We start from the raw sequence: 27,165 nt of genomic DNA on the forward strand, positions 1-27,165 counted from the left end.
CTCTCTCTGCTTAACTAAACCTTAAACCTTAGTTTACAAATTATAATTTTCTCTAATAATGATAACTGTGAGAGCTGTATCATTGAAATTTACTCTTCATAACTTGGTAATTTGGATAGTTTGGATGTTTTGGTATAAAAATTATGGTTATAATTGTCTAAGAAAGGGAATTCATGAAATTCACTCTTATTCTGTAAGAGTGGGTGTTCAATTTAACTGACATGTTGATTTACAAGTAGTTGTTGTATTGAGTGAGCATGCTGAAATTATTGGCGGTGATCAAACTTAAATTATTTTGTGGTGATCAAACTGAAATTATTTATAAGACAAAAATAATTGTATGGAAAATAATAAATTAATTATTTTATTCATTCTTAACTTCTTACATTACTGTGGATGACACCACATAAACATAAAAAATAACGCAAAAATAGACTAGAGAAATAATTAATTTTTGACTTCAACCTATAATTAAGATAGACCGAAAAAGTTTTCATGTATTATGTTATATTCTATCACAATACAATGACAAAAGAGCAAAATTAAAATGAAGGCGGGAAAAAAATTCTTCATTCTCTTAGCGCGCCACAAAAAAATAATATAATATAATATAATATATATATATATATATATATATATATATATATATATATATATATAATATATCATACAAAGTATAAGTAGTGGTTGGATTTGGCTATAAAAAAATATTGCTTCATGCAACAAATAATAAATGAAGAAGCGCAAACGCATCACAATCCTCTGCTATATAGTATTAATTACATTTTGCATATTCAGAAAGGTATGTACATAACGGAATTCTTGACGAAGTAGATGTGTATATTTGTGACTTTCAAGCTTTGAGTTGGATGTTTGCGGCTAATAGTAACTATTTTTCAAGAGTCCTGAATCAAATTATCTTACATACGAACCCAACGAATAAGCAACTGTATAAAATGTCAACAATTATGATAGACATTATATTATTTTTCCTCTAATAACACTTAAACTTTAGTTGGCGAAAAGTTTTTTTTTTTTTTTAGGATAAAAGGTACTTATATATTAATAATAACTAGGGTACGGGAACTGTCGTCACTACACATGCCTCGATGGGCTATAGTTATGCCTTCTAAGGCATTGTCATTACCTAATGCAACCATATTACAACACATAAAAGTTGAACATTTTCTTACATAGACAAATCCATCCTGATCTTTGTGATGGTGAAAAGTTATTCACTCTTGCATACACATTCTTTTGGTATACAAAGTTTGGCAGTTCTGAATTAAGAATTAATCTAAATAGCCACCTATCCAACTATTTAAACTAAAAACAGCAGGCAAATACCAATGTGTAATATATGTATAACGTTTATCAGGAGCGGCCCGACGAATTTTGTGGCTTAAAGCCAAACTTTAGGAGGGGCCTTAACTTTTTAAATTTTTTATTATTAGTTATTTCAAGTCTATTTTTTCGCTTTTCTTAGAAACAAAGTTATTAATAATTTTCTTATAATCAATAACTCTTAATATGTATTTATCAATTGACAATATAGCTAATCAATTTAACCTTTCTTGTGACATTATTGATCTTAGGTAAGATTTTATCAATTTTAATTTTGAAAACTTCTTTCTGTTGAAGCAACGGTAACATGAGTTATTAACATTATTCCATAAGCAATTTAGACATTTGAAAAAGAATTAAATCTTTTTATTTGACTAAGTGTATCAGTTAAACTGCTATCTTCTAATTGTACTATTTTTCTTAATACTTTTAATTCAGAAAACAAATCTAAACCATCATTATCGAATTTATTATTATGCTTTAAGGAATAATCAAGATTAAGGCAATATTTTTTCAAATTTTCAACATCTAGTCACCTTAGTTTTTACCACCAAATAGAATATCAAAAATATTTGTATATGTTTCGAATTGTTCAAATCTATTTTAAAGTGAAAAAATAGTCTTGTCTATTATGTATAAAAGTAATCAACTCTAAAAGAGTCTTCGAAAGATTTTGAGATTTTATTATCAACATCCGCATCAAATTGTTGCTTCCTATATATCACACGTTTCTTACGAAATTCGGGTTCGATATTCATTTTCAAGTGCAATTTCCTTGGTACAAATCATAGTAGTTGCAAATCCTTCTTCTCTATATTTTGTTAAAGAAAGAAATCAAACTTTTTCGCTTTACAGAACTATTTTTTAAGCTTATACATAGTCTATTAGGTGTAAGAAAAAATGGTCCCTCCCCCAACAAATATGGGGCCTAAAACGGTTGCTTACTTGCTTTATGGAAGGGTCGCTCTTGACGTTTATAATCAATGTGTAATCTATATATGCCAACTATAAAAATAAATAATAAATTCAGACGGTTATTTGTGTAAAAAATCTATTTTAAGTTGTCTTGGCCCGTGCTAGCACGGGCACATCACCACTACTTTCTTAAATATGAAAAAACCATAATCTTTAAATATTTTATTTATATTTAATTTTTTTGGTGGACTAATTTTCGACAATTGGCATCCTGATGCAATCATGAATATTGTTTTGAAAAAAGATAACTTAATTTATTATGAGTATATCTCAATACAAGCATTACGACTTCAATTAGGGAAGTAAAGGTGAATTCCGGAGTTAGAAGTTTATGGATTCTTATAAGGTAATAATGATTTTAAGTTAAGAAGATTTAGGGCCTGTTTGGCCATAATTTCTTTTTACTTTTTTTCAAAATTTTCATTTTTTTCGGAATCAGTGTCTGGCAATAATATTTTCAAATATCACTTGAAGTTGAATTTCGGAATTTTTCGAAAATTTGAAAAACTCCAAAAATTATTTTTCAAAAGTTTCACTTCAAATTATTCACAAAAATCCGAAAAACTCCAAGTTGTATTTATGTCCAAATACAACTCTAATTTTTAAATACCATTTTCACTTGAATTTCTCTTTTTAATTTTTTCCGTAATTTTACGATTCTTAAGTCCAAACGCCCACTTAGTACAGTAAATAATTCTATATCGAGATTGTTTTTCCTTACAATTTTAACCAAACTATTATTTCTCCATTCCTCTGTGTTCACTAAAATTGGAAAACAGTAAATACAAACCTAATCAAACCCTCTCCTCTTCTCACAGGCAAAAATCGACTTGGAAAGCAAAGAGCGCGTGGTAGGGGTGTGCATTCCATTTATCGATTCGATTTTGACCCTTATCGATAATTACTTATCGATTATCGATTTGTACATATGCTTATCGTTATCGTTTCAATAAGGTTTCGATTTTTTCGATTTCGATTTATCGATTTTTGGGGCTTATCGATTCGGTTATCGATTACACCAATAAGAAAATTTGCGGGATTCCAAGGAAAGTATATCGCTATAAACACGCCTAACTAATATGGACCAAAAGAAGCTAAAATAAGACGAATACCGTTTATAACATAAAAATTTTGTCAACAAGCACATGCAACGAAACTAAAGTAAGGGATCAAATATATGCCACCAAGACTCCAACGGTATAAAAAAAAATACATCATTACGGCTAATTCTATTTTCCATTAATTTGAACTTCATTCCCTTGAGTTTTAAATATGATCATTCCTTAAATGTGGTAGATGAAATAATAGGGTTAGGGACTTAGGGTAAAGGAAAGGGTATTATAGAATAAGGGCAAAAAAAAAATTAAAAAAATTAAATTTTTTTAATTTTTTTTTAGTATTTCTTATCGGTTTATCGATAAACCGAAGAGGACAAAATCGAAATCGATAAATCGATAAACCGATAACAAATAATCGATTCGATTTATCGATAAACCGATTCAAATGCACACTCCTAGCGTGTGGCATGTGTTCTTCATAAATAGTTTATTAACTATGGTTAAAGAAATATTAATTTTAGTTTAATATAATATTCAATCACGGTAAATGTAGCTGGTTTTGAGGTATGCACCGGATTCAAGTAAGTTGTTTTTATACTCTAATATTACTTGTCAGGGTAAAAAGTTTATTGGACCTCCCTCAAATAGATGGATCTGAGATTGATTGTGGAACCGAGCATAGAGAATCTGTGCCCAACTACCGACTCCTCCCGAAATTGCGTTATCGAAGCACCAACATTCCGAACTTGTCTCGATACTGACAGGCCTGAAATCCGAACTGTGGACGGGTTTTTTGGAGTTAGCTCACCCTAGCAGAGGAATTGATGTTTACACTAAACAAATGACTGCATGACATTTGTTCTATGTATAAGTTATTTATTACTTAATCATGGTTAGGTGATATACACCTATACTTTAATACGTGACTTTCATGTTTAAACTGTTTGGTTTGGTGAACACTGGATAGAGCTGTCAATATGGGCGAGGCCGGGCTAGCCCAGCCCAGCCCAGCCTATATGGGCTTTAGCAATTGACGGGATGGGCTGGGCTAGCCCACCATTTTGATGGGCCTTATAACGATCAGCTCACCCCAGCCCTATGTGGGCTACGGGTCCCCACGGGCCGGCCCATCATTTTTTAAAATATAATTTTATATTTTTTCTTCAAGTTATAAACTGAAAAAGATAAATATTTAAAGTTAAAAATATCTTATTGGAAAAATTTCACAAAACTTAATAACTTTTTATACGGTTCTAATATATCACAATAAACACTACAAAAGTAAAAGAAAAGACTATATTTCATTCCTAAAAGTCAAAACTCAAAACAAACTATTCAAGAGAACGCCCATGACACTTATGTGATATCTAACACATCATCTTCATCAAACACATTTGAATCCGCTTGTGAAGGTTGTCTTAACATCTTCACGTTCTTCTACATCTATAATTCGTATGCAATATTAATTAGTTAAATATTAAGAATAATTAAATTTTTAAAATTAATTAATATTTTAAGACTTTGATCTTTTAGTATGATGAGTTTAATAAACTTTAAGCTTGGGACACTCTTCTTGTTATTTTTTGTGTCATATACTTTATATATTTTATATATTTTACATACGTATTTTGTTAGGCCCAAGGGCTGGCCCAACCCAGCCTCAGTCAAGCCTTACGGGCCACTGGCTTACTTGCGCCGGGCTTAAAAGCCTCGTTTTTAAATGAATTTCAAAAATTCTAGCTCAAGCCTGCTAAATCACGGGCTGGGCTGGGCTAGCCCAACGGGCCAAGACCATATTAACAGTTCTAACACTGGATGAAGGTAAGTTCTTACCCTTATCAGGGGCGAATGAGGTGAGTATGCTATGAGTTCAACCGAACCCATCACTTTTGACTCAAATCATATTTATTACTAAACAAGTACAAATAATAATTTTTGAATCCAATAATCACATAGGCCGTGATAGAATCCCCAAATCGAGCCCATAAGTTCATATCCTTGATCTGCATTGTTAGTTGGGAGAAGTACACAAAATATCCGTTCTTAGGACCCCTATTTAAATGAGAAATTTTCACAAACCACTATTGTTTAGTGGTTATTAGCTAGTTATAGCTATCATTTACTAAATTATTTCCTATAGCTATATTTTCAGTTGTTATAGAGTGTATTCGATGTATTTAAGCTACTGTATTCATGAATACAGTAGCAAAACTCGGCGTGAAACAGGGAGTCCAGCTAAGCAACGGCTGTATTCGATTGTATTCGACTGTATTCGCGAGTTGTATTTGTGAATACAGTAACGTAAACTGCGTAAAAAATGGTCTTTTCAATTAACGCGATAGACTCCTAATATAACTCAACTAACTCAATTATAACACGCAGAATCTGTATTTCACATTAAAGAAAAGATTTCCCAGCCGAAAAAGACCACAAAACAGAGCAATCTCTAGATTTTCAATCCCTCCTTTTTCTGTTGCTATCGTTCTGTAGATTTCAAAACATGTACTCATTTTAGATGAATACATGTATTTGGAATACATAACATATTCATAAGTACAACAGTGAAAGCCTTGTAAATACATCTAAATATTACTAAATACATCTAAAAACAAACAATGAAAGTCACTGTAGTAACTATTTTATCAGTAAAATACACATGAATACATGTATTTGAAATACATAACACATTCATAAGTACAACAGTAAAAGTCATCTAAATACATCAAAATATATCCAAATACATCTAAAAACAAACAGTGAAAGTGTTGATTCTTTCGAATTTCTCAAATTGGGCTTGTTTCGATGTGTCATTGCGTATTTTTTTTCTCTTTTCCGCAACTATATTTGCTGTTGAACCTGCAAATACATGTTCAGCTTGAGTGATTCGCAAATCGAAAGATGACCCTTCGAAATTGAGTGCTTTGGTCGGTATACCTCGGATAACCTCCTGTAAGGAGTTGAATCAGCCATTAGAGAAGAAAATCTGAGTTTTCTGTAAAAGGATAACAATGGTGATTGTTTCTACAAAAAAAAAGTACAGATACACAGAATAATACATGTGCCAGCGAAAAACTAACAAGTTTAACACTTACCACAACTTTTTTGGACAAACAATTTTGAAAATTGAGAGAGAGAATGGAGATGAATCAGTTGATAAGGGAGGTTGTATTCGTGGGGAAGATAATGGGTTGGGAGAGGGGTAGTGGAGAGAGAACGTGGGTTTAACAAAATTGTATACAATACCGGTGTTACTGGGAGAGAGAGAATAGAAAGTATGAGAGAGAAAAATATTTTAGAGCGTATTTAATGACTTAACAATAGGAAGTGACCACAAATAGATAAGTTGCTATAAAACCTAAAAGGTTGCTATAGAATATAATGTTATAAGAAGGTATTTATTTATAATAAATAAGGTGTAAAGGTTTGGTACAGGAGGTAAAAATTCCTATTTATTTAAAGCATAACCAAATTTTATACTAACTCTTAAAGTTTAGCTGCCTCCGAATCTAAAATTGAAATCGTGAGTGTGAAATTACAAAATTTAGACAGTCGATCTTAAGTTTTGTATACAGTTCAAAAGCTATGTCAGAACCTAACTTCATATTCAATAGTTTGAAGTTGACCGAAGGCCTAAAGAAGAAAAGAAGCAGTTGCAAATATAAAATTTACCAATACTGACTATACTTTAAATAATTTTTAAAACCTGAATAGTATGTTTTAAATAGGGTGCTGAAAGCTGTTTAATTTGTAAGTTAGTTGTGCGCGCCAACCCTCAGCCCAAACGCCAACGGCGTATGGTTAAAACAGAGGCAAGTAATTGGCGCCACCAGCCAATCCATTAGTTTGAACCTGTCTGTCTATTCATGGTAATTGCCGTGTTTCTTCTCCCGTTGACGTTTACTTGACTTTGCACAGTGAGGAAAGATCACAACAAATAGAAATCTCTCTTGTTAATTAATTCTACATCACATCTTTGCCTACTCTGGAAAGTCGGACTCAAATTTTGGAAGAACCAGAATTCAGCGAAACAACTTTAAGAGCATCAACTGCACATAAATACACTTTTCCTTAAAGAGGTACGTAACTGTTCTAGGTTTATTTACATTTCCTTTTAATTATCTTGAAAACTGGGCTTTTAAGCTAGAAAAATGTGTGTTATGTGGAATTACAGTGTTAATCTTAACCAGAATAATAGAAAAGCTTTTTACATCAGTTAATGGTCTCAGAATGATTTCAAAAATTCTGCATTTTGTTTCTTTGTTATTAGCTTTCATCTTCTTTATATTTAAATTTACTGGGTTGTTTTCAAGCAAAAGGTTGTAAAGGAAAATAAAGACACTTTATACCAAAATCATGCTAAAATGGACAAGTGGACTAAATGAAGTCCAACCGGATTACATTTTGCACAAACAGAATCAGACTTTACAACATTCATGTAGAAGATCAAATAGTCTTACCTGATAAACAATTCAAGCAATTTTCTTGAGTAACGATAACAACAACAAACCCAGTGAAATCCCACAAGTGGGGTCTGGGTAGGGTAGTGTATACGCAGACCTTACTCCTACCTTATGAAGGTAGAGAGGTTGCTTCCGGTAGGCCCTCGGCTCAGGAACAGAAAAGGGAGCAATAAACAAACAATAGAGCAATTATTCTTGAGTGGTTAAAAGATTTTAGGAAGTTTTACGGAAATAGATTGTTGCATCTGTCGTTTGTATATTTTTTCTTTCAGTAACTAGTTTTCTTATAAGACAGACATTAGTTGAGATCTTTATGCCCAAATTAACAAATAGACGTTTGAGTGCTGAAATTCAACTGTCTGAGACACTGTTGAAAATTTTGCATTGATGTTGTAAAGATGGAAACTGATGCAGGCATTCCTGTAGGACCCCAACACAGCGATCGAATATTTGATATAATTGTACCTGGAAAGGGCTGAAGTTTGGCTATCTAACGTGCTCGCATACTGGAGGATTGAGGGATTTGCCTTTGCTTTTGCATTCCTAAGTGTGTTATCATGCCAGAGGATCCGTCCACTGTTGTTTCTCACGTTGCAGCTTCAGGATTCGTCACTGAAATAACTCGACTTATATTTGAAACAATGGATGCTGCGAATTCTGTTGTTGTACAGCAGGAAAATTTCAATAAATTTTCAAATTTCTTGGAGAAAATTGCATTGGTCCTAAAAGAGTTATCGAAGGCTGGAACCAGTAAAATCACTAACTTAAGTCCTGCTTTTGAGGATCTCAAGCTGGAGATAGAATTGATTAAGCAACTAGCTCTGGACTGCAAAAATAGGAACAAAATTTATCTCCTATTGAACTGTCGGAGGATTGTCAAGTTCTTTGAGAGTAGTACGAGGGATATTACTCAGACTTTGTTGCTAATGACTTCGGAACCTCTGAATGTTTTACCAGAAATCGCTGATCAGCTGAAAGATTTATGCAAGAAAATGCTGGATGCTAAGTATGATATCTCTACCAAGGAGGAAGAAGTTTCAGTGAAAATTGAATCAGGAATACAAGAGAGGAATGTTGATAGATCCTATGCAAATGATTTGCTCATTTGTATTGCCAAAGCTGTTGGAATCGCAAACGAGCAATCACAACTGAAGAAAGAATTTGAAGAATTCAAAAGAGAAACTGCAAGTAGTGAACAAGGGAAGAACCTGGCTGAGACATTACGGATGGAAGAGATTATTCTATTACTTGGCAAGGCTGATTTGCTTACAACTGCAGAAGAAAAGCAGACAAATTACTTGACTAAAAGGAACTCTTTGGGTAGGCAACCATTAGAACCTTTGCAATCATTTTATTGTCCGATTACTGGAGATGTCATGGAAGATCCGGTGGAGACTTCTTCCGGGCAGATATTTGAAAGGGCAGCGATTGAGAAGTGGTTAGCAGATGGCAATAAGCTGTGCCCCTTGACCAAAAATCCCTTGAAAAGATCAGATCTCAGGTCCAATAAAATGCTGCGTCAGTCAATTGAAGAATGGAAAAACAGAAACATCATGGTCACGATCGCTTCCATAAAACAGAAAATTCAGACAAACGATGAGGAAGAAGTGCTTCAATCTTTGCAGAAGTTGCTGGAGTTTTGTGTAAGGAGTGAGCTGCAGAGAGAATGGATAGTGATGGAAAATTACATTCCAGTTACTATAGATCTTCTATGTGCAAATAATACTGAAATAAGAAAGTCTGCTTTAATGATACTTTACGCCCTCGCAAAGGATAGTGAAGAAGGCAAGGTAAAGTTTAGTCTACATTTCACAATTATCTGTTCCAAATTCTACATAAGTGGCAGTGAACACGCAACTGGTCCGGTTATTTGTGGATTTGTTCAAATTTTGCTTATCTCTCACACAATTCCCACAGATAAATAATGTTACAAAAAAATATACCTGTTCTGAATGATCTTAAAGCTGTTTTATCTGGTTGTGCTGGCAGGAAAGAATAGGTACAGTAGATAATGCTATTGGATTGGTGGTGCGATCCCTTGCACGCAAGCCTGAAGAAAGCACAATGGCTTTGCAACTGCTTTTGGAGCTATCGAGAAGTAGTATAGTTCGGGACTTGATGGGCAGTGTCCAGGGTTGCATCCTTCTACTTGTTACTTTCATGAATAGTGATGACTCTGTAGTTGCAAAGTATGCAAGTGAGATTTTAAAGAATCTCTCTTTCCTTGATCAGAATGTTACTGAGATGGCAAGATTAAATTACTGTGCACCCTTATTACAACACCTATGTTCAGGTATTTGCTTAACACTATCATACTTAACAGTTGAAACTTATGATATCGTTTTGAGTGATATTTTTCAAGATCCCAAGGTTACTGCATAATTCAGGCTATAATCATTCTTTTTTGTGCTTTTGGATGATAGCTTCTTTTGATCCAAGCCTGAACTTTATTTTAGAACCTGTGCTATTTTAGCTTCTAATTAACCTATAAATAATAAACTATGTTAAGCATTTCGGAACTGTTCTGGAGATCTTAGGATGTCTGCAATTCATTGCAACCACAAGGCATCTAACCGGTCTAGATGAGTAAGCGTATCCATTTTGGAAATTAAGCCAACATAAAGAACTAATGCAAGAAAAATCTAATAAGTTATAAACCAATAAGTTAAATAGGATGGCATGTGGCACAAACCAAGAATGATATCCTGGTCTCAGGTAGACACATAAAGTGACAGATGGCTTATGGTTGGTGAATTTGAAAAGGCAGTTTGTGTTGATGTAATCGTTGCTTGTTTGAATTTGGAACTACCTCCAGAACCCGTAATTTAAAGCTCTACCTAATTATTGGTGCAGGAACTGAAAGTAAGCGTATGTTCATGGCCAAAACCATATCAGAGATTGAGTTGAGCGACCAGATTAAGGTGTGCCTCGTAGAAAAAGGGGCACTGAAGCCACTTCTTGAACTTCTCTCTCATAGCAATACAGAGATGAAAAGTATTGCTGTCAAAGCACTTCAAAACCTTTCAACTGTCACACAAAATGGTCAGCTGATGGTTAAGGAAGGTGTCAGTGACCTGCTATTTAAACTACTATTTTGTCACACCTTGTCAAACGAAATACGGGAACATGTTGCAGCAACAATTATGCAACTTGCCATGTCAACAAATTCGCAAAGATCGGAGGATGTTCAGGTTTCACTGTTGGAGTCTCATGACGATATTTTTAAACTCTTCTCTCTTGTATCATTGACTGGATCTAACGTGCAACAAAGCATTCTTCGTATCTTTCAAGCGATGTGTCAATCTCCTGCAGGTTCTGATATCCGGACTAAACTGAGACAGGCATGTAGATTCTGATAAAGTATCTTCACTATTTTTGCACAAGCTAGCAGAACCGGATATAATTTGTCACACTTACTATAGCTAGTCATCAACCGAGTCATAAACTAGTGGGAAAACACAATTCCCTCTAAAGATATCTGCCTTACTCAAACTGTAAACTGATGATACTCATTAGGAAAGAAATATTGAAGCTTCAGGTTGTGTTATAAGGGAAGAAGATTTGCAATTAACGGACTACCAAAAGCTTAAACATTATATAGCTGTTGGTAGCATTTTGGCTCTGATGCTTTTAGTTTCTCTAAGATTTTGTTGACTGACTTGCCTGTAGGTAAAGAAAATCTCCTTTCGTATTGATTTCCTGAAATGATTTCATGATTTCTCTCCATTTCATCTCCTGTACAATCAACTAATTACACTTCACACTAGTGTCAGCTCTTGAAGTTCATGTAGATAAACACAATTTGATTTCTGACTTTAGCTGTCATTTCAATAATTGTTTCATTGTCAGATTTCCGCAATTAAGGTACTAGTCTATCTATGTGAACTTGATGACCGTAAGGTACGGGCTGATGCGGTGAAACTCTTCTATTTATTGACAAAAGATGGCGATGATGATATTCTCTTAGAGCATGTAAATAGGACCTGCATTGGGAACTTGGTACGGATCATCAGAACTTCGGATAACGAAGAAGAGACTGCTGCTGCGTTGGGAATAATCTACTACCTTCCTCAAGATTGTTCAATGTATCAACACCTTCTTGATGCTGGGGCGCTCGATGTCATCTTAGACTGTTTACGCGGAAGAAATGAACATGCTTTACCAAGAAATGAAGTCGTAGAGAATGCTGCTGGAGCTCTTTGCCGTTTTACTCTTCCAACAAATCCAGAAACACAAAAACAAGTTGCTGAAGCTGGTGTTATTACTCTTCTGGTATCCCTACTAGCGTCTGGAAGTTCCTTGACTAAAAAAAATGCAGCCACTTGTTTAAAGCAGTTATCAGAAAGCTCGTGTATTCTGAGCAAGCCGGCTAGAAAAAATTGGATGTTAAGCTGTTGTATTGCATCACCGACACATGGCTGTCCTGTGCACTTAGGAATTTGCAGTGTTGAATCCACATTTTGCCTTGTAGAGGCTAATGCTCTCAGACCCCTCGCGGAAGTGCTAGACGAACCAGATCCTGCAGCTTCTGAAGCTTCTTTAGATGCAATCTTGACTATAATTGAAGGTGCACAACTGCAGAATGGTTCTAAGCTACTTGCAGAAGCCAATGTCATTGCTCTAATCATAAAATTGTTGGGCTCATCCTCTATCGTTTTACAAGAAAAAGCTCTCAAGGCCTTGGAAAGGATATTTCGAATGATAGAAATGAAGAAAAAGTATGGGATATCAGCGCAGATGCCACTTGTGGAAATCACTCAGAAAGGAAGAAGTGACATGAAATCTTTGGCAGCTAAAGTTCTAGCTCACCTAAATGTACTTCCTGAACAGTCTTCCTTTTTCTAATGCACGCTCAAATATTCGAAAAGCACTATACTCATGAGACGAGTAGATCATCTACACTGAACTATAGCACGTTCATGCCATTTGTTTCTCCGTTTTATATTTTGGAACTGTTTAGTACTCACATATTTTAGAGTGGGGTCTGTCAGATATGAATTCTAGCTTTGCCTTTGTAATGTTTAAGGTTGCCGCTAGGCCTGCTGGCGTGATGTTGTAATAGCAGATCTGGAGATCAAGGGGTGAAATTTTCGTTATCTGTGACAGTTCTACTTAGTTCTTTGATAAATAGTAGTACTAGATCCCTTTTCCTTTCCAAATAAGAACTTCGTTGATGAGCAAAACAGATTTTGGAACCCCCTCACCATTATAAGCAAATACACTATATAAACTGCTAAAAGACAGTCAGGAAGTCAAACTCCGAAAACAAGATCAGGCATAAAACCAAATGAATGAACAGCTAATGTTTACTCCTGACAGCTAGCTGTTATGTCTTATATAAAGAGAATGAAGATGTATTTGTATCTGTGGCTGTCATTCTTTATCCTCTGTGAGTTTGAATCACAAAAAGTTAGAGCAGTGCAATCAAAGGACTAGATGTACATCACAAGGAACTCTGTCTTAATAGGATTCCAACTCCTCATCACCTGCTAACTGTTTAGAAAAGGGAACATGATTCTGAATCAACATGTGAGAGAATTTATATTGAATCATGCCATCGAATAGGGGAATACCTCGAGTCTCATGTAAGACAACTAACTGCACCTCGAGAATCAAGATGCTGCTGAGGAACTGTGGGACGTTATTAGGCACAGGATAGGTAATGCAGACATATAGCTATCCTATTCTTTTGGGGAAAATCAACGCTCCGGAGCAAATTCAAGCAACTAAACAATGCCATATATGTAGCAGCAAACACCATGAAAGAATTGTCAATTGCTTGAGCATGAAACCATGAGTGAAATTTTCACGCCTGTAGAGTTATATAGTGAAATTTTGACGCCTGTATTTGCTATTACAGAATCCGGTGTCTGAACCAGTAGATAGAAATATCATTTTGAAGAGTAAAAACAATTGTGAACGTGAGATATACTTTCACGAAGATTAACTTAGTGATTTTCTGTTCCAATCCGATGATAAACAAAATTGATAATCTAATTCCAATGCAGCACCAGCTTTTTTCCATAAATTGAGTAAGATTTGCTATTTTAGACTTTTTGTTACTCCCGTTAAAAAGCTACTAGAATAAAGTTAAACAGACAGCGACTTAAGTTACAGAAACAGGAAGATCATAGAAGATTGAATATTTGTAGGTATAAACATATATTGAAGGGAGCTTCACGTCCAAATACCAAACAGAAGAAAAAAGTAATACTCCTACACACCGAAAACTGCTGTTTGTCATAATATAACCTAAAAACAGTTGGAATCTCAAAGAACACCTAAATTAATAAGTGCATGTTCGTGACCAAGATTATGTACAGGATGTTGAAAACACTGAAGGCTTGATGGTAAAAAGATAATTAAAATATGGCAGGACATCCTTTAGCAGAAATGCCTGGAGCCGTAGGACAAGCAGCAAGCGGACATCCATCTGTGTTGTTTCCCCACCAGTCGATATTGATATCTTTGGATTGTATAGCAAGGAACAACAAGATGGCGATAAAAGCAGTTCCAGCATCCAGGCCACCAGACAAAACGTAGTTGTAACGTTCCCACAAGTGAGGCCAGCGTCTATAAACAACATAACCAGAGAGGAACGCTAAAATTAGCCAGCTCGTGTAGTTGACAGAGCTTGCTGGAGGCATCATTGCTGTTGCGCCCAATAAGACAGGCATATGTATGTGGGAAATCCACTTTTGCTTAGGGAAAGCTTTGTGCGCCAACCAAACTAGTACAGGGGCAATGGCTCCTCCAAGAAAGAACCAATTCACATTAGGGTAAACACCAAGCGGTCCGAATATTCTCAATGGCGCAATGAGCCCCCATATAACAGACGCGTCATAGAATACACGGTCCATTGGACACTGCCACGGGCTGTTGTCTGGTAACACAGAGATGTCACAGAGATTTGGTATCGTATCCATGAGCCACCAAGCAGTAATGGTGTATATAATTATCGATATGAATGTGCCCAGCATCTGAAAAACCAAACAATCTTAGCATTCAGAAAATAACCATAGGGATATTAGTCTTAACTACATCAAGAACTAATACTAACCTGAGCCATAAACATTGCCCTGGGAGGAATTTTCATGTAGTGACCAAGCTTGAAATCATAGACAAAACTAAGAGCTTGGGACATACTTATGTACCCATACACCTTGAATAACATGTTAGCCACAGGGCGGCCGGGGTATAGATACCCGATAATATATTCTGTGATGACATTAAGACCTGGTTGCTGATTCAACCAAAAGAAAAACAAATAAGGCCAAATTGACAACAACACAACAAATAAAGGAGATTCAGTTTTGGGGACATTGTATTAATTACCTGGTTTGTAGTGGCTGAAATTATTCCTATGGGTAGAGTGAAACCCAGTGCTATAGCAAAAGCTAGCAAGATACCCCACCAAGGCAATTGAAATGTTTCAAGATAATGCTGACAAGTAAAGAAGATTAATACCATATTTGCTACAAGAACAACATGGAACCACCACATAGGGACCTGCTTGTAACTTTTCATTAACCTTGTGTGCACATCTGGTTTTTGTTTTAACGCTTCTCTGGATCGATTCCACATTTCTCTGCAAAGACTAATATTTTAGACACTCTTCAAGATTTGAAATCAAGATGACGTAGGATTCTTGAGACATTTCAATAGATAACATTATCACTATAGTAAAATTATAAGGGGGTGTTTGGTTTATAGTCTATATATAAAGATTATAATGTAGATATGCGGAGTTTAATATCTGAAATCAAACAATGTAATTGTTATATTTCAATCACTTTTAAGGGCTCTAGCATTCAATAATCCAAGAATAGTCAGAGCTGATACATACCTTCCATGGAAGAGAAAAACGTGGACGAGAGTAGCAGTAAGACCAGCAAATCCAAGACCATATGTCATGGCAAAGAAAGTGCTCAAATGCAACTGACCATATTGATTATAGGCAGCTATATCAAGCTGAAAGTGGGAATTAATGACTCCCTCGGTATTGTATTTCGTCCCATTTAGCGTGAAGAGGCTGGAAGAAAATATAGGGAAATTCTTGGCGTTGTAAACGTTGAACCAGTAAGTGAGTGGAGTCATCAAATACATTACAAGTACAAAACCAGCTGCAACATTAGCAGTGGCAAACCATGGACTTGCTAGAGGACTTCCAAGGTATGATGAAATCGTCGTCCAATCAAATCCAAAAGCCCCAATGCCAAGCCCGCGCATGCCAGAACCCAATTGTTGAACCAAAATAGATTTGGGAGCCAGCCAACAGATCCAAGAAAATGAGGATAACATCTGGAAAAGATAACCAGGAAATATGTAGTATGCAAAGCTGAAAACTAAGGCTATGAGGAAGAACTGTATCCGAGTTGTACCACCCTTTGGTCTAGTCTCCTTTTCATGCAAAGCCCTGCACAATTATACAACGGTATAACTAATGAGTTTAACTTCTATATACAACATTTACTGGTAATAACCTGAACTAAATGGTAAAGTAATATATATGCTATAACATGTTAAATTACACCGATATAAATCATATGCATATACCTGAATAAGGAGACCTGAACCAAACTGCCTGGCCACCACATCTCTGCTGGCTCAACCAAATGCTTCCGGAAAATACCAGCCCAACCAAAACCTAACATCTGCCATTAATTTGAAGATAACATTAAATAAACAAACAAATAACTAGGAGCAATAGAAAGAAAAAGAAAAGGTAGAAGAATGTAGGTTTAGTCAACTTATGATAATTAACTCGTAATATATTTTAGACCACCCACAGAATTAACATGCTCAAATACCTAAACAACCAGTAATTATAATTATTACTTGTATAGATCAAATAACCAACAATTACAAATTTTTAAATAGTACCAATAAAAGACATGTTATTGGAGGTAGATCTAGGATAAAGCTTGATCGGTTCAATCTTTAAAGTTCTTAGCATAAAAAAATTATACTTTTGAAATATGGGATCAGAATTTAGGGCCCGTTGGGCCATAAAAAAAATTCACCTTTTTCGGAATTCTTTTTCACTTTTTTCTAGAATCACTCTTTGGCGAGCTCCAAAAAGCTACTTTTCACAATTTTCAATCCAAATCCATAAATATTCAAAAACAACTCCAAGTTGTGTTCATGTCCCAAACATAACTCCAACACTATTTTCAACTTGAAAACAATCACTTTTTTCCGGAATTTCACATTTCTTATGTCCAAACGCCCACTTAATATATATATATATATATATGTGTGTGTGACAAAAAACTATGTCCAATTGAATCCATTAAAAAAAGGTTAGTAAAAAGAGTTAGTTACCTGAGTTGTGGCCATGATAAGCAATGCAGGAAAAAAACTAAGTGGTCTCTTGTAGTAAAGCTTAACAGCACTCAAAATATGAGTAGCATAAACACTACCAGCACCAGCATTTGCAAAAATCGTAATCAAAACATGCTCTTTTATATTAAATGGCCCTGGATTTAGCGTAAACTCCCAACGCGTACCCTCAAAAAACAACCTCTTCGTTATAGTTTTCGCCATGAGATGACCTATAGGGACAACAGCAATCTGAACAGCCGTTGACGAAATCGTCAACGGCTCAGTTCTGTACCAAAAAAACTGATTTACAAAAGATAGCAAAACGCAAGAAGTGATTCCAAGAAACCACATTCTGAATGTAAGTACAGGAGTAGTTGGATCATCAGTTTTTGGAACAGTCATATCAACTTCTTTTATGGGGCACAGATCTTCATCAGCCTCATTGGCCGCCGCCATATTCACTGGTAATTCTGCCATTGAATATGGTTTCGGCACTGACTCCTTTGCTCTAAAACCCTTGAACAGAAATAGCTAGGAAAGAATTAGGAGTAGTATTTATCATTGATGAGTTGTATATTACTAGAAATTTTTGTCAAATAAATAGGATATAATGTTTTATTCCTAGTATAATACGTATTTGGTAAAATAATACGGCCTGGTACAGAATCCTAACTGAATATCAAGAAGATAGAAACTGACTATAAATAGGTCTTTTAGGAGATTCTGTGGGATTTTTTAAGAAAATCTACGATCTATGCTCTAAGAAAGGTACGTGTCTCAGTAGGGTAAGGTAACTGAAGCAATTCCTTTTTTGTTTAGGATTATGAAGATGGAGTAGTTATTTAAGGTATAAAATAATCGATTAGAATAATGAATATATCCTTAAAATTATACGTCATCCAGTTATGATTTTGATCTTTTTACAACTGTCAAAGAAAATTACTCACAATTCCGTTTCATTAGCGTGAAATATTTCAAGACAAAAAAAAAAAAAAAAATTACCAGGTCGCCGATAAAACGTTGCTTTAGTAATTTAAGGTATTAGCTATTCTCATAAGACTATTCAATTAGTTTCTCACTTGTCCATTTATTTCTCTTTATTCGATAGTTTACATTTTTTAATAACCTGCCATTTTTCCTTTCAATTTCCGTCGAATTCTAGCTGTGTATTGTCATTACATCACAAAGACCAAGCTATAGATTTTGGTTCGCAATCCTTTTGACCGAACAGATTAACCCTGTGATTAGATTAAGTTTGATTAACTTTCGTTCACTGTCACATTGATCGAACAGATTAACTTTGTGATTGGATCAGAAGGCATAATTTTAACACCATCATTTTGTTAATTCCCTATGCTTATATTCCAGGGATAAATTTTCCTTCAAAATATCAAAATCACACTTTCTCGTAACACCGAGGATGTCGTGCAATTCTCCACCTCTATTAGTCGGACAATGAATTTCAATTACTAGACGACACGAAAAGCTTTTTCTTTTTCTTTTTCTTTTTCTTTTTCTTTTTCTTTTTCTTGCTGCATGTTTGAGTGAAATTTTCAATTTTTTTCTATGCTTCTTGCCGTCCATGTGCCTACTTGTTTTTGCATCGCCAGTTGGAAAAGCCCCCTCCCCATCGCCAATAAATAAGAAAAACATTTCATCTCCTAAATATGCTTTGAATAATTACAGATTTACCATTAATTAATTAACAGTAAAGACTAGTTTTATGGGTTTAAACTAGGGGTGTCAATGGTTCGGTTCGGGCCGGTTATTTTATAAAAGGAATTTTTACCTCCTATAGCAAAGGTTAACACCTTATTTATTTTAAATAAATACCATTTAAAAAATTATATTCCATAGATACCTTTTAAGGTTTATAGCAAAAAATTTAATTTTGGTTACCTCCTAGCCCTAAGTCACTAAATACGCTAATCAGTTACAATATTTTCTTTCTCTCTCTACTTCGATACATCCCATTCTCTTCCCACATCCCATTAAAATTTCCGATTCTCTTCATCTTCTCTGTCTAGTTCGCTTGCGATTTCTCCTCCGTCGATATCCTCCATTGTAGTAGGAGAATTGTTAGCAAGAAGTCGATATCCTCCATTAATTGATTCCTTCTCTACTATGGATCAAGAAGTTGTCTTGCGGCAGCGTTGTTAGCAAGAAGTCGATATCCTCCATTAATTGATTCCTTCTCTGCTACGGATCAAGAAGTTGTCTTGCGGCAGCGTATTCCATGCCCGCAAACATCAGCGTTATTGTTGGAATTCTAATGGGGACTGTGTAGCAAGTGTCAAATCCGCCAAGGCTTGTCACTGTCGTTTTCCTTCCCAGTCTCCTCCTAAACTCGTTCCTCACTGTTGTATAAGCTGGCTCCACTAGCCTCGTGAATACCGTCCCTGCCAATTGAAAAAATTGAGATATGGATGTTGTAGGATGATTTTCTGTTAATATATGTCAATGTATTTTCATGTATTTCATTGTATTCGTTGTCTTTTTTTTCATTGTAATTCAATGTATCTCGTTGTATTCCATGTATTTCATTGTATTCTCTTTTTTTTTTTTTTCATATTGTATTTCAATGTATCCCACTGTATTCTATGTATTTCATTGTATTCACTGTCTCGCTATATGCCATGAATGTATTCATAAGTTTTTTTTAATTAATATAATTTATGTATTCAGATGTATTATATAATTTCTCTGAAGATTGCTATGTTTTGGGGTATTTTTCGGTTGAGAATCTTTTTTATAACTGAAAATACAAAATTTGTGTGTTATAATTGAGTTTGTTGAGTTATATTAGGAGTCTATTATGTTAATTGATTCACTTTCCCTTTTAAAAATAGTGTAATCCCCTATTTCACGCCGTGGATAGCTGTAATCCATGTTTCACTCCATGAATACAGTCGAATACACTCGAATACAACAATTGATTAGCTGGACTTCCCTGATTCACGCCTATTTTTGCTACTGTATTCATGAATAGAATAGCTTAAATACATCTTATAACCACATAAAAGGTATCTATAATCCGTAATATAGCAAATGATATCTATAGATGACTAATTACTACTAAAAGATAGTGCTTTATGAAAATTTTCCTTTATAAAATTTGTACCATACCAATTTTTCGGTTATTCTTTTATGTATAACAAAAATTAGACTTTTAAAAACCGTACCAATCATGTCAGCTTTTCTTCAGTATCGGTACAGTTCGGTTAATTTTCGGTATTTTTTTAAATGTCACGTAAAAGTCACTAGTAGAAGCAGAATACAACAACATACGCACTTTTATAAGACTTAGCAAAACTCTCTAGACATTTTTACTGTTTAAAGGGTGATGAATTAAGAAAATATAAAAGATAGGCAAAGTATAAATCCATCAACTATTCTACAACAACGTAAAAGAAACTAAGCAAATATAAAATATAAATCACACTAGTGGAATGATATTAAGTAAATTGGGACTCAAGAATAAAGTCTATAGAAGATTAAATATTCGAAAATATAAATATAAATCGTACGAAAGAAAAGATATTTAATACATTGTAGTTTGCTACTCATAATCGCTATAATACCTTGTGTCTTGCTAGTGAATATGCTGAAAATAATTTAGTTTCAACAGTAGTTTTAATGTTTTATTATTTTTAAACTTAATAAATAAATATATTTTTTCTGTAAATTTATTCGATACGGTTCGGTATTTTTTCGATTTATTTTCATAAAATAAAAAACCTACCCTAATTAACGGTACGGTTATAGATTTATATAAAAACCTACGATTTTATTAAAAGAAACCTAAAAATGATTCAGTACGGTACAGTTCAGTTGGTTTAGTCGATTTTTAAATATTCATTGACACCCCTAGTTTAAACTTCCCTTGTTTTTTTCCTTCTTCTCATCTATCTGTTTTAAATGGAGCGTAATAGATAGTAGGATATTCATATGGCTAACGGTAACTAACTTAGAATTGAAGTAGAGTTTTTGTTACTGTTATTTCTTTTTCTTTTGAAGAGAATCAATGGTATATGTTGAAACCATCAAGGCTGTAAAATAGACAATTAATATTCCAGGTCTCATTATTCCATTTGATGAACTACATGCAGAAAGCAAATCAGTGCCAAGACCATGTAGAATATGTTTCTGGGCCTTGTGGCCATCGAATTTGTCTGCCGTGGACTGCAAAACCTAACAACGTAATACTATGTTCTCCAGCATATTAATTTTCCTTTTATCAAATGTTCCTTCACAGTGTCTCGCTCTTGGTTTTAAAGCAAAAATACACGAGAATGTCAAACTTCTGAAAACAAGTTAGAGATTATATAAAAACACAAGGATACATCTACTGTTTTCAACATGATTAAGTGTAAATTGGTGACAAGACAATATGATGCTTTGAACCATCAAGGAGCATTGTGTCACAATCCATACAGACATATGACACAACTTGGCAGCCTCCGCTCTATAACTGTGAACACACAGATCCAGCATCACCTAATATAAATTAGACTATAAACTAAGAAATGGTACCAATTTCCGTCTGCAAATTTTTGAAGAGCACAAATATGCAACAAATGAAGAGACTAAACAATTGTTGAAGACCAGGGCAGAGATAAACAATTGTTCAACATTGGGGCAAAGATGGTTGTAGTATACGCATTGATGACAATTCAAGATTGAAAAAGTCAAGATCCCTCGTTTTCACAGTCATAAACCTACTACGAAATCGCATAACATGAGCAAAAAATATGACCAAAACCAAGAACAAACTATGCCAAGGGAAAGTGCAGACAAGCTAACACAGAAATTACCAAATGGAAGGAGATTTTTTTCCCTTAATCCTGCGAATTTCTTCCATTACCTAAATGGCTAAATCCCAGAATATCAAGCATCCAATATCGACACACAACACTAAGCATTTCTGCGTCAAACAAATTAGAAATCAATAGCTCATCAAATAGAACCCTGAAATGGGCTAATGGCTATGTCATAATAAGTTGTTTAGCAAATCTGAAGATGAATTTGAACAATTTACCACATGATCAAACAAGCAACTCTAAAAATTAGTAGGCAGCACCTCCCATTTATCATTACAACAGTATGGTAACATCCTAACCGCCAGATAAAACAATCATCTTCATCTATCAGGAGATGATTTATAACAAAACCCGTCCTCAGCAAAGGCCGACACCAACATTAACGCGGAAAGGGAAGCTAAATATTAATATCCAACTACCATTTCTTCCCATGCAAATAGAAAAGGCCGGTCCTAATGAAACCCTTTCAGAGAGAGGTGTAGTACACAAAACTGCAAAAGCTGGCGTAACATCTAAGTACGTAGTCTCCAAAGTCAAGTTGGTCCTACACAGTAAGGGTCGTTCCACAATTTAGCTGGATCAATGATTTTGTAGCGTAGCCTTTCATCATTAGTAATAGAGGGTCAAGTGCACAGAAGTCAAGTGTATCACCTGTAAAGACGCATAATTTAACGTCTTGTGCGATGCCCACCACCTGGCCTAGCACCAGGATTGCGAGCATATTGAAGCCTTAAGTTGACCGAATCACGGTCATGATCGTCGAATTTATAACCTGCGAGATTGAGATTTACTATCTGACACAGCACACATCATTGACGAATTAGGTACAGACGCACAAACATGTGATTTAGAGTTCAATGTCCCAAAATTGGCAGAGGATCACTTTCTAATTAAAATTAACGCAGGCAACCAAGTACCAACCCATGAAATTTGCAACTGGAACTCACCAGATCATGCAACTCAAACCCTGGCAAAGCACAGATAGTACCTTGTGCAAATCGTTTTTACCTTTATGGAAGTCCAACTACTAGAAAAAAATGTTAACATGCAAGTCACTCAAATAAACAAGTGAAGAAACTACAGAAAAGGTGAATAACTTGACCAATCTCTGCTTGTTTTGAGGCCAGAAAATGTGGAGACCTAATTTCTTTAATGGAGCCTAGTATATGACAACGGCAACCATCAGACACAATGTATCAGATGGCTTTTTTTGACAGGTGATCCAGATCCAGTCTCCGCTAAAATTTGTATTTTTCTTTATACAGTAAAGATTTCATTAAAGGGCATCCTTGGCTCTGAAATAAAGTTAGAGCCCACAAAATACAAAAATAGAATTATATCATTTACATCACAAAAACCAACCAAACAATTTTGATGTCCCCGTTAAAATTTGTAGGTCGAGTCTTGAGATGCAGCTGGAGGCTAAAAGTGGACAAACCGCATAAACAATTCTGAAGCCCTTTTTTCTTGGATAAGCAAAAGTCACTTTTTAATTGTTGTAGCCTTTATTTTTACAGCCATCTTTACAGGTTTCCCAAAAAGAGGGAAGGATATAGAAAACTGCATATACTTTAAGCCTACAACGAAATCAGCCACAAGATTAATGTACCAATAGCAGGTGTGGAAAGCTCACCTTGTAAGGCATCCATTGCAGTAGCTGCATGGGCTGGACTCACAAAATCAACAAAGCAAAGAACCAACGGATGGCCTCCTGGCTACATAAGTTGATGGGACAGAATTCCTAAGAAAACATATAATAGAACTTCGACTAGGAAGAAATATATAGGTATGTTCTTACATGTCGTGAGTCTTTGATCACAAGTCTAACTTCTCTGTAACCTACAAATGGTCGAAATATATCTGCAAACTGAAGTTAAGGAAAGAAACGGCAAGAAAAGTAGTTAAATGGAGAAGCAGATTACAGAAGGATACGTGACATCTCTCTTCGGGTGCAATTAGCTGGCAACCCTTCAACAAACAGTGTACTGCTAGCATTAGGAGGAAGAGGAATTTCTGGTCTAAAACCTCCCATCCCAATGGTCCTGCTTTTAGCAGCAACTGCTTCTGATCCCATGATACCCATAACACGCGGATCATCAATAGGATGACTGGTTACTCCATTACCCATGGATCTCGCAGATTCACCACCAGCATAGGAGGAAGTTTGCTGATAAATTCTTTAACAATATGTTAGACTAACACATAGTCAAGGAAGCAAGCATAAAAAGAAATAAACACGCAAAGAGGTAAATATTAAGTACCCCACTTCGCAAGTATTGTTCATAGGATGCCTCAATAGGATCCGTATCCCTAATGGCATGTTGTGTTCCTTGTTCACCATTGCGGCCATAATAACCAGGCATCTCAGGACGACTTGAAACATCTATGAATTGACAACATAAAATGATAGTATTCCTTCTTGAAAAGAGATAATTGGCAATAACTCAGATAACACTCATAGTTTTGCTAGTAGAAGACACATACAAAGAAACTAGAGAGTGGTAACCTAGATAAGGCAAGATGATGTTCAAACATTGTCAGCATCAACAACAGAGAACAGAATGAAAGCCAAGTCTGCTACTTAGAGAAGATTTTTGTCCAATTCTCCTCTAAATAAAAAAACAAAAAAAATGCTCAAGGTTTAATAAACTGCTGACACTATTTTTCCGGCGACCATCCAATTTAGGCCGACAAATAACAAAAGATCACATTGTTTACTTGCTCCTCTAACTTCTACGAAAGACATCCTTAAAGAAGCATTTTTTCAATTGCTATCCTAATATTTCCCCTTAAAGCACAAAAACAAATCCTCAAAAATAAGTTTTTGACTGAGTAAAAGGAAAAACCCTAGCTTTTGTCAATTCCGAAGAGAACAACGGAGTAAAATAAGTTGACAAAATTTAATCAGTTCAAAGATTTTGAAGAGATAGGGAGTAGAAGTAGGTACCATACTCGGTCCGAGGGCGTTTTCCGGCGACCGGAGGAAGAGAAGCCGGCTGTATCCGGCCGTCGGTGACCCTCCAATAAGAATCCGCCATGTCACTCTGACAATAGTTAATTACCCAACACCGAACTGCTTTAAGATCGAAGTAAAAACCCAATGTTAAAGTAGAGTAGTTCTTAGATCCGTCAAGTATCTTTTGTATTGTCCTACGTCTGACAAAACAACGTACGAACCGAAAGAGGATTATGTCTTTTTTATCTGGGTTACTGTAGTACTTCATTTTTACGATATTTTTATAATTTATTATTGTCCACATAAATAAACCAAATTATTATTCTTAATTAGTATTAGCCCCAACATTAGTTATAAATAATTGTTAAGCCCTTGGGATTTTTTTTTCACCCTTGGGATTTACTCAGTGTAAATGTTGTAACTTGTAAATTCAACCATGTCCCAAAAAAGAAAATCAAAATTGTTATTTTCTTGTTCTATATTACTACTTCTTGCTAATGTGATGATGTTCCACTCATGTAAATATTTTTGATTCCTTAAAATAAAAGCTCAAGGCACGTCCGCTTCAAAGTTCTTACTCAAATGTTGATTTAAGTTCAATTTCTTTCTTTTAAGTCATACTAGATTTAGGGTACGCGCGATGTGCGTATTTTCCATCTCAATGAGTAATTTTTGTAAGAAAATATATTTTTAAAAATTATATTTAAATTATAAAATAAATTAAAAACTTCTGAAATTGATGAATATTGATCATATATAGCTAACTCAATAAAGCGATATTCACCTTACATGTTATTTCAATTTAACAAGGGTGAAAATCATGTACATCCCCCAAGTTTATTGTGAAAATCAAACTCATCCTCCAACTTAGAACAATTATCATGTTCACCCTTTCCTCCTACACATTGTCTATTTACCCTTGACATTTTCAACTCTCCATATATGTAATACCTTTTTTATATTATTTAGATATTTTTTAGTGCATGTATTTATTCATAAGTTAAAATACTAAATCTTATTATATAATATAATTTAAGTTCGCTAACATTATAAATAAGATAATTATATTATGAATTCATTACAAAATGTATTACTACTTTATTATTCTACAATAAATTACTTATATAAAAAGATGATTGAGAGTCAATTATATAGGGAGTCATTTGGTGGAATGAATGAAAAATGAAATTAAAATAATTTAGTACAACTCAATTAGAATATATTTTTTTTACTGTCTCATACTTTAAGTATAAAATTATTCAACTTGAAATATAGAGCTAAAATCTGATTACTTGATTTTAAATTCCTAAATGTTAGACAGAATAATCATAATAACACAATTGTGAGCTCACTCAAAATTATAAATTCCATCAGATTTTAAATTTATTAATACCTTTTCCCTCATGAACACTTCTTGTATTTATATTTCTAAAATTATTATATAGATTATAAAAGAATAAAATGAGTTTTTTCTCTTAGATTTTGTCTTTGTTTCATTCACAATCAATTAAAATAATATACAAAATAAGAATTTTTTTGGTTGGTCAAGTTGTTAAAGATTTGGCATATTATATGAGAATACGTACTAAGATTAACTATACGATGTTATAGTGAAGTATACTATATCTAACAGTTTTTATTTTATACGCTAATTGGTATTAGATATATCATTCACAATTGTTCTATATAATGTCTTTTTACATCTCAAATTTTTGTCTATAAAATACTACAGAGCTCTCTAAAAGAGAAAATTCTCCTTAAAGGAAGAAGACCATAATCGTTTGGTTTCCGGTTGTAACGACCCGACCGGTCGTTTTGAGCTCTAGCGCGCCGTTCAGCAGTTTGAGGCCATGAGCAGCTTCAATTCAGACATTATGACTTGTACGCGTGGTCGGAATTAAATTTCGGGAAGTTCGGAGTTGACTTGGAGAGGAAATTCTCATCTCGGAAGCTTTAAGTTGAAAGAATTAACTAGGATTGGATTTTTGAGTAAACGACATCGGAATCGGGATTCGAAGGTTCCAGCAGGTTTGTATGATGATTTCGGACTTGGGCGTATGCCCGGATCGGGTTTTGGGTGACCCGGGAGCGTTTTGGCGCCTATTGTGGAAGTTAGCATTTTTTGAAGAAATTTCATAAGTTTGGGTTGAAGTGCATTTCAGTGTTATCGATGTCCGTTTGGGGTTCCGACTCTGGGAGTAGCTCCGTATGGTGATTCTGGAGTTGGG

The 27,165-nt window shown here is 34.7% G+C and overlaps 3 protein-coding genes across 3 annotated transcripts; 1 reads left to right on the forward strand and 2 right to left on the reverse strand.

Moving 5' to 3' along the window:
- The first annotated feature begins 7,312 nt into the window (after positions 1–7,312).
- On the forward strand, positions 7,313–12,973 carry LOC109213613 (U-box domain-containing protein 44-like). Its single transcript, XM_019377426.1, has 5 exons — positions 7,313–7,453; positions 8,252–9,627; positions 9,827–10,130; positions 10,691–11,178; positions 11,687–12,973. The coding sequence occupies exons 2-5, from the start codon at positions 8,395–8,397 to the stop codon at positions 12,680–12,682; spliced, it is 3,021 nt and encodes a 1,006-aa protein (XP_019232971.1). The 5' UTR covers positions 7,313–7,453; positions 8,252–8,394; the 3' UTR covers positions 12,683–12,973.
- A 997-nt stretch (positions 12,974–13,970) lies between these two features.
- On the reverse strand, positions 13,971–17,695 carry LOC109213615 (oligopeptide transporter 6-like). Its single transcript, XM_019377427.1, has 6 exons — positions 17,162–17,695; positions 16,394–16,491; positions 15,684–16,253; positions 15,173–15,425; positions 14,898–15,080; positions 13,971–14,817 (listed from the first exon to the last, which is right to left on the reverse strand). Exons 1-6 carry the CDS (start codon positions 17,636–17,638, stop codon positions 14,200–14,202), a joined length of 2,199 nt encoding a protein of 732 aa, XP_019232972.1. The 5' UTR covers positions 17,639–17,695; the 3' UTR covers positions 13,971–14,199.
- A 4,078-nt stretch (positions 17,696–21,773) lies between these two features.
- Positions 21,774–25,181, reverse strand: LOC109213612 (RNA-binding protein 2-like). Its single transcript, XM_019377425.1, has 7 exons — positions 24,929–25,181; positions 24,243–24,364; positions 23,914–24,148; positions 23,780–23,841; positions 23,615–23,696; positions 22,633–22,753; positions 21,774–22,525 (listed from the first exon to the last, which is right to left on the reverse strand). Exons 1-6 carry the CDS (start codon positions 25,017–25,019, stop codon positions 22,650–22,652), a joined length of 696 nt encoding a protein of 231 aa, XP_019232970.1. The 5' UTR covers positions 25,020–25,181; the 3' UTR covers positions 21,774–22,525; positions 22,633–22,649.
- Between the last annotated feature and the right edge of the window lie 1,984 nt (positions 25,182–27,165).

Source organism: Nicotiana attenuata, unplaced genomic scaffold (genome assembly GCF_001879085.1).
Source record: "Nicotiana attenuata strain UT unplaced genomic scaffold, NIATTr2, whole genome shotgun sequence".
Classification (NCBI taxonomy): Eukaryota; Viridiplantae; Streptophyta; class Magnoliopsida; order Solanales; family Solanaceae; genus Nicotiana; species Nicotiana attenuata.

Coding starts and splice junctions, on each gene's coding strand:
- LOC109213613 (XM_019377426.1), top strand. CDS start 8,395: ATGCCAGAGGATCCGTCCACTGTTGTTTCTCACGTTGCAGCTTCAGGA. Junction 10,131..10,690: donor ATTACAACACCTATGTTCAG/GTATTTGCTTAA, acceptor TTATTGGTGCAG/GAACTGAAAGTAAGCGTATG. Junction 11,179..11,686: donor TCCGGACTAAACTGAGACAG/GCATGTAGATTC, acceptor TTTCATTGTCAG/ATTTCCGCAATTAAGGTACT.
- LOC109213615 (XM_019377427.1), bottom strand. CDS start 17,638: ATGGCAGAATTACCAGTGAATATGGCGGCGGCCAATGAGGCTGATGAA. Junction 16,254..16,393: donor GTTCAGGTCTCCTTATTCAG/GTATATGCATAT, acceptor ATAATTGTGCAG/GGCTTTGCATGAAAAGGAGA. Junction 15,081..15,172: donor TTTCAGCCACTACAAACCAG/GTAATTAATACA, acceptor TGGTTGAATCAG/CAACCAGGTCTTAATGTCAT.
- LOC109213612 (XM_019377425.1), bottom strand. CDS start 25,019: ATGGCGGATTCTTATTGGAGGGTCACCGACGGCCGGATACAGCCGGCT. Junction 23,842..23,913: donor CACCCGAAGAGAGATGTCAC/GTATCCTTCTGT, acceptor TTCAGTTTGCAG/ATATATTTCGACCATTTGTA. Junction 22,754..23,614: donor TGCAATGGATGCCTTACAAG/GTGAGCTTTCCA, acceptor TCAATCTCGCAG/GTTATAAATTCGACGATCAT.